The sequence below is a fragment of the Triticum aestivum genome, chromosome 5D (assembly GCF_018294505.1).
Source record: "Triticum aestivum cultivar Chinese Spring chromosome 5D, IWGSC CS RefSeq v2.1, whole genome shotgun sequence".
NCBI lineage: Eukaryota > Viridiplantae > Streptophyta > Magnoliopsida > Poales > Poaceae > Triticum > Triticum aestivum.
This window is the reverse complement of record NC_057808.1, coordinates 549,595,143-549,602,398: the sequence shown is the minus strand read 5'-3', so window position 1 is coordinate 549,602,398 and position 7,256 is coordinate 549,595,143. Positions and strand designations below refer to the sequence as shown.

Sequence of the window (7,256 nt, the reverse complement as noted above, 5' to 3'; positions counted from 1 at the left end):
CCTAGTTATATCTTGGATGTGCCTCTGTGTGACAGAGATAAATTCATTAAAGTTTTCTACAAACTGTTGTGAAACTACCCACTTATAGAAGTTTACGGAAAACCACACATAGAATGTTAATTAGGGCCAGAAAACTAAGTTTTAATCAAAGCCTGTTGTGTTTAATGGTAAGCAAGCATGATGTCAACCCACATCCAAGATTGGAGTTTTCTTAATTTTTTCTTTTGCAATTCAAGTGTATTTTTCCTATCCTGACTTTTTCTGGAATGGATTTCTGTACCCATGTATACATCTACACATTGTGTCATTAACCTATATGAGGATCTTTGAAATCTTCCACACAAAAATATCTTGTTCGTACCTAGTTGTATGAAACTTATTGTTATCATTTATCTTGTGACTAGGTCTGGGTGCAACCTGAAATAAAAGAACTGTCCTCCACATTCAGCAACCTAAGGAAGCTATTCATACTAGAGGTCTTTTTTGAATTTGACCTTCTATGGATTACAGCATTTCTTGAGGCGGCTCCTTCTGTTGAAATATTGCATATTGGGGTGAGTACTCTATGCGTCTCATTATTACTTGCCAGATTGAGTACATTTTTACATTTCAAATTAGTATCATATATGAGGCTGTAACGCTTTTCTTTCTTGCGCACTTTTTCATTACAAATTAATGTTAGTTGTCAACTTCTTAGGCAACTTATAGCATCTGTTTCCTTTTTTTTTCAATCTCTGCATGCATTCAGGTAAAGGAATTGCTGTTCAATCTGAACCAACTGACGGCTGCTTATGCAATTTTAGGTACATGAACATGTATGCGAATTTGGTGTTCAGAGCGCACCTGAGAGTTTTCCTGAAACAACTAATCCTCAGTGGGAGATGGATTTCGGCGGCTCAATGAACTTGCTACTGAAAGAGCTCCAAATTGTCGGGTCTAGACCGCTAGAGCAGCAGCTGACTTTTATAAGAGCGATACTGGAACGAGCCCCCAATCTGCGGACGGTGGTTCTGAAGGATGTCGAGCATTGTGAGGATTGTAATGCCCTTGCCCTCAGTGCGCAGCCCGGTGCGTTGCCATGGCCTGTGTTTCCCAAGAACAAGGATGAGCGAGAAACGGTGGTCAGGCGAGTTATGGATGGCACGTCCTTCTCAGGACCGATAATTTTTATGTGATTGGCAAGCCGTAGGTTTAGATAGAGTAATTATCATCTCTAAACAGAGTAGAAAACTAGAAATGCAAAAAAAAAAGAAAAGATGTAGTTGCTTCTATCATTAAATGGCCTTTCTGCAGGGCAACACTCACGCTTTATAAGTTGCGGCCTTGCGGGTGCAGGCCTGGTCTACGCTGACATGACAAAATTCAAAAGACAACAGAACGTTAATCTTTGCACAAAGTACCACCAATTAACAAGTAAAAATACAATCAAGACCGAAAACTCCTTCGAGTTCGACACCAATGCATGTCACCTGCCTCCGGCACCATAATAGTAGCCACCAAAGAAAAATATGAAAAATATGATGGATCACCTCTTCACCCGAGCTTGACATGCTTCCATTGCTGATATGCTACTTTTCGGACCTCCAAAATGGCTTACCAGAGGCGAAGTCATGGCTGTTGAAAGAATTTGACTGGGGCAGCATCCCAGACATTCCATCAAACTCGAGATTTGGCACCTTCGCTTGACTAAAACGTCAAAAGAAGAAACTATACTACCAACTTCAAACCATGAACCCCACACACAATTTACCGTTTTACAGATGTCATCCACGTATATCACAATCTGCATTCGCTGCTGGACTACCTCCCAAGCTCCACACCAGCACAACGGAGCCCGAGGACACAAGTGCACCACAAAGATGTCACCGCCACCACGACATAAAACCTTGAACAAATTAATTCCAAAATCCGTCAATGACAGCAAGACACCTCATTGAAGAAAGATTTGATACTTCCTTATTTTGTGCCGCCATCGCTGTCGCCAAAGACAAGACATCAAACGACCAAAAACCTAAAACCTATAGCTATACGTCCGCACGTGTGGGATCCAGCGACCCCCCTCACCACCAGCGACAAAGAGGTAGGAGTTGCTCTAGTGGTGGTGGCATAGATCGCCCTTCTTAAGAAATAAAACGATGGCTTTGTGTATAACCGCTCGACCCTCGCGTCACCCAACCTGGGCGACTCGGGGGAACACAGCCACCGCCGGCCTGCCACCCCTCCTCCCGCCCACTCCTGCGTCGCCGCCGCCGGAGGGCCGGCCGGCGAAGCCTTGCCGGGCCCTGGGATGGCGGCGGCGGGGCCGTTGTACCGCCTGCCCTTCGACCCACCTCTTCCCCTCAGACCCGTTACAAGGAGACGCATTTGGAGGTGCTCTACCTTGCCAGCATGGGCACCATGGACTTCCTGGAGAACCACTACGCCGTACCACATGGTAATGCGGCGGAATACCCCACGGCGGCGGCGTATAGCGACTACCTGCTCGGTGTCGCCGAGTCGTTCGTGTGTGCGCAAGGCCAACCTAAACGGTATGCCACCCAAGTGTTGCCTCGAGGAGTACAACGCCGGCCTCCACCTCCGCTGGCGGCCTGCCGGCGGTCTCTTCCCGGCCTGCTACTGGCGCGGGTGGTCTCGTCCTGGCTGTGGCTCCTGGTGTGTCGTCTTGGTCCGCCCAGATTGGATCTGGGGAAGATCCTAGCGTTGTTTGCCTGGCCCATCTGGCCATGGCCTGGCGCGGGTCGGAGCGTCGCGGATGTCTTCTTCTCCATTGTTCTGCATGGCGGTGTGGTGGCAATGCTGGTTTGCTGGTTTAAGGGACACAGTCCTAGGGTTCATCTTGCTCCAAGATGGTGTTCTGCTAGATGCCGGCCCTCTTTGATCTAGCCATTGACAAGTTTCGGAATGCTCCGCCGGAGACCTTCATTGGGTGCTTGACGCATGTAGATTCCTAGATCGGATGTGATTCGGTCGTGTGCGCCCTTATTTCAGTCTGAGTCGCTTTGGGAGGGTGTGACACGAAGTGTTGACATTATGGGCTATGTCGATGTTTCATTTTTCATGGTGAATACAGTGACGGAGAACGTCATGGTGACTAAGCTTTGAGGCCTGGTAATGGTGGATCGTGACCTTGCTTGGTGATTCATGACTCATAGCAGCGGCATCGACAAGTGGGGCAGCTACACAGGCGGACTATAAAGTTTTAACTTTCAGGATGAAAACCCAAGGTCTAGCCATAATTGGTTGTGCCTGACAGTGTCCTTGTCGAAGGCATTTTTTTGAGAGCGAGGATTTTGTCCAGGGTGAAAACCTAAATCTATGATCGGGCGATGACGGTGTTTGTGCACCGTTTTCTTCTTGAAGGTGTCACTTTTTGAGAATTTGGATTTCGGTTGTTGTCTTGGTGGTGCTTCGTGTGGCAGCTACAAACAATTGATCGCTGTAGCAGGATCTTTCATTTTTTTTTCTTATTCTTTTTGTCTTTTGACTGTGTGCATCCGTAATGTTTTTATGACATTTCGTTGTTGCAGAGACTAGGTGTAATTAGTATGTCCGCGATATTAATATATTTCCTTTGTCGAAAAAATCCTTAAAATTTCAAATACTTGTGAGTGCTATCCAGCAACTAACGAAAAGAGCACGTACATGCATGTCCAAAGTTAACATACAAAAAATTAAAAACGGCGGCGCCTCGTCGTGTTGTTGTAGATTGAAAATCGTCAAGTCGGTTTTCATGATTCATCCAGTGCTTGGTTCGATTGCGTAATAATTCCAAACTTCTAGGTCTCGAGTAACATCAGAGTCCTCTCCTCCTCCGGGGTCGGAGGTACGTAGTGGAATTATTTTTCTGCCACTTGATTCTACTTCCTACATCGGGAGTATTGGTTCCCGTGTTAGTCGCCGAGTCCCGACGGAGCCGCATCCCCCTTTGCGATCTCCATCTCCATGGGTGTGGGATGTTCGTCGCTGTTCTCGGTTTTGTTCTTCAACTCTCCTAGAGTCCTAGTACTATTTTTCATCAGTGTACAAATAGCCGTCTCCCCTTTATCCTCAACACATGTATGGTTTGTCAAAGAACGCTAGATAGAGTATATTCTTTTCTTTCCTTTTAGGGTAGATTAGGGTTCTTTTCATCATTGCAGTATTATGCAACTATTTTCTGTTTGTCCATCACGACTTTCATAACTTACTAATTCGGCAAAGTAAAATTAAATAAACGGATTTATAAATTCTGTTTTTTCCAGAGTAATAGAGTATAATTCTTGTCATCGTTGCAGTACTGTATATGCAAATCTTTTTCTGTTTATCCGTTACAAATTTCTGAATTCAGTTATTTAGTAAGTAAAAGTAAATAGATGGATCTATGCTTTTTTGCATATGTAGCAACCAGAGGGGGAAGATCGGATCAGCGCGCTTCCTGATGATGTTTTGCTGTCTATCTTGGGGAGAGTTGACGATCTAAGAACCGCCGTGAGGACATGTGTGTTGTCAACACGGTGGAGGCGGCTGCCTTGGTTGCTGCCTGAGCTCATCATTGACGCCGATGATTTCTTATCTTTACCGCACCCAAAGGAAAAAAGTATTGAGGCTAAGGTCATCCAAGATGCGATGCTCACTCTAACCCAAGCGTCAAGGAGTTTATTTGCTAAACCTAAGGGAGAATACGCTGTTGTAGAGCTGCAACTTGAGCTCTACTTGATCGACACTTTCTTATGCGATATTGGCCCACTGCTTTGTGATGCAATTGACCGTGGTCTGCTGAAACATTTATGCCTTGCCATTCTCGACGAGGAGGCACCTTGGGAACGTTCTCAGCCAGATGAAATAAAGTGTACCCAGGATATTGATGGATTTTTCCGTGCCTACCCCAGTGTCTTCCATTGCCTCACAAAGCTCTCTCTGCACAGTTTGGTTTTTGATGGATTGGACATTCACCATGTCCTTTTTGACTGCTGCAAGCAGCTGAAGCATTTAGCGCTCTCTTTTTGTGATGTTGGTCATTACTGCGCTCCATGGAAGATAGATGCGCCAAACTCAAAACTCTGTGTTCTAGAGGTGGACCGGTGTTGCTTTGAGAGAATTGAGTTGATATCTCTTCCTAAACTGGAGGAGGTCAGTTGGCATGGTTGGGTATCTAACTGTGCCCCCTTTTCCTTTGGTTTTGTCCCATCCCTTGAGGAATTGGGCCTATCGAATTTGTTGCTCTATGATCATCATTTACTTAAATTAAGTGAGCTTCTACATGGAGGAGCATGCATACGCACTCTTACATTGGATTTCAAAGGAAACGCAGTAAGTACTGATTCGATATTGTTTTCTGTATGCATGTTATATATGAAAGTTATCCCAGTTATATCATGGGCCGGTATGCTTCTGTATGAGTAGAGAAATAAGAGCTGTAAATTTCATTGAAATGTTGTACTACAATTATCTTAAAACTAATATGGAGTACTCTCTCCGTCCCAAAATTCTTGTCTTAGATTTGTCTAGATACGGATGTGACTCAATACATCCGTATTTAGACAAATTTAAGACAAGAATTTTGGGACGGAGGGAGTAGTATTTTTCAAAAAATTGCACAGGTTGGCAGGGCCATAAAACTAGGCTTTAAGTAAGCCCCATTGTATTCAGTGATATGCTAGTGTGATGTCAGTCCGTGTCCTAGGAGGAGGTTTGGCTAAAATTGTTTCCTTTCTTTTTTGCTATGAGGTATAATTCTCTTATTAATAGTTTCATCTTGTTCTGTGATGTCCTACTTTTTCTAGCGAGAGTTCAGTAATACATTGTGTCATTCTGCATGTGGATATCTGAAATATTCGCAAACATATGTTGTTCGCGCAATATGAGTGTACTCGTACTAAAGTGATTATTTATTTATCTTGTGATCAGATTTGGGTAACACGTGAAATCAAACAACTCGCCTACGCATTCAGAAAGCTAAGGAAGCTGGTCATACTAGGTATATTTGTTGAATTTGACCTTCTATGGACTACAACCTTTCTTGAGGCTGCTCCCTCTATTGAAATGTTGCATATTGCGGTGAGAACTGTTTCCGTTTTGTAGTTATTTGTCAGTTCGAGTAGGTTTATTCCATTTCAAATTAATGTTTTGTAAGCCCTTTTTTGCTTATACAATTCATAAACTGATCATCACCACTCTTTGTATATTTTTTCCATTTCAAATCGATGCTTTTCTAAACATTTCGTCTCATGTGCCAGTTATAACGTAATTAGGAACAGTTATGTTAAGTGATGCTGAAATTTATAAACACATCTTTACCACCGTTTTTTGTGCATCTTTCCATTATAAAATATTGTTTGCCTTGAACTTTTGTACCTTATGCAACTTATACCATAGTTTATGAACAATTATGTTTCCTTTTCATTCTCTACATCCAGATAAGGGAAGTGTTGTTCATTCTGAAAAAAATAACTAAATCTTAAGTGTTGTTTACACAAATATAGGTTTGTGAACATGCATGTGAGTTTGGTGATATCGAGAGCGGGACTGGGAACTTTGCTGAAAGAACTAATCCTCAGTGGGAGCTGGTCTTCCGCGGCTCCAAAAACTTGCTACTCAGAGAGGTGCACATCGCCTACTTTAGGCCGCTAGAGCAGCAGCTGACATTTATCAAAGCAGTCCTGGAGCGAGCTCCCAATGTGCAGACATTCATTCTGAACAAAGATGGCGAGAGATGCAGCGAATGTGATGCAATGGCCCTCGATGTGCCACCAAGTGTGTCAGGCTCGGCCTGCGTTTCCAAGGAACAAGGAGGAGCAAGACATGGTGGTCAGACAGGTCACAGACGGCATCTCCTTCTCTGGCAAGATAATTTTCCAGTGATTTGCAAGGCCATCGGTGTAGATAGAGTGATCAACTGCTCACGTATAAACTTAAAAGAATGACAAGGAAGATCTGTTGTACAGTACAACAGCAGTTCGCTTTTAGATGGCATGTACAGTGGTTGGGAAAGAATAGATCATATTTGTTCTTCCTTCAGCTAGAGATGGCAACCGGTGCACCTGGTACATTTGTTAAGAAGGCTGATTTCTCTTATGTTTTGCTGAGTGTCCTTGATTTTGATATGGAAAGCATAAGCAAGCTGTATGCATATTTGATGGTGGGTAGTTTAGGGTGGATAATGAACCTGCTTATAGCACGTTAATGAGCCTTACTCGTGTTTCCTGTAACCCTAGCCTTCAATGTCAGTGTTTTCTGCAATTTAGTCCTTACCTAGAAACCCAGACCTGCTGCATCGC

The 7,256-nt window shown here is 43.8% G+C and overlaps 1 protein-coding gene across 1 annotated transcript; it reads left to right on the top strand.

Moving 5' to 3' along the window:
- Positions 1-3,790: 3,790 nt before the first annotated feature.
- Positions 3,791-7,053, top strand: LOC123126148 (uncharacterized). The gene is made up of 4 exons (XM_044546540.1): positions 3,791-3,972; positions 4,381-5,289; positions 5,887-6,036; positions 6,462-7,053. The coding sequence occupies exons 1-4, from the start codon at positions 3,943-3,945 to the stop codon at positions 6,900-6,902; spliced, it is 1,530 nt and encodes a 509-aa protein (XP_044402475.1). The 5' UTR covers positions 3,791-3,942; the 3' UTR covers positions 6,903-7,053.
- The last annotated feature ends 203 nt before the right edge of the window (positions 7,054-7,256 follow it).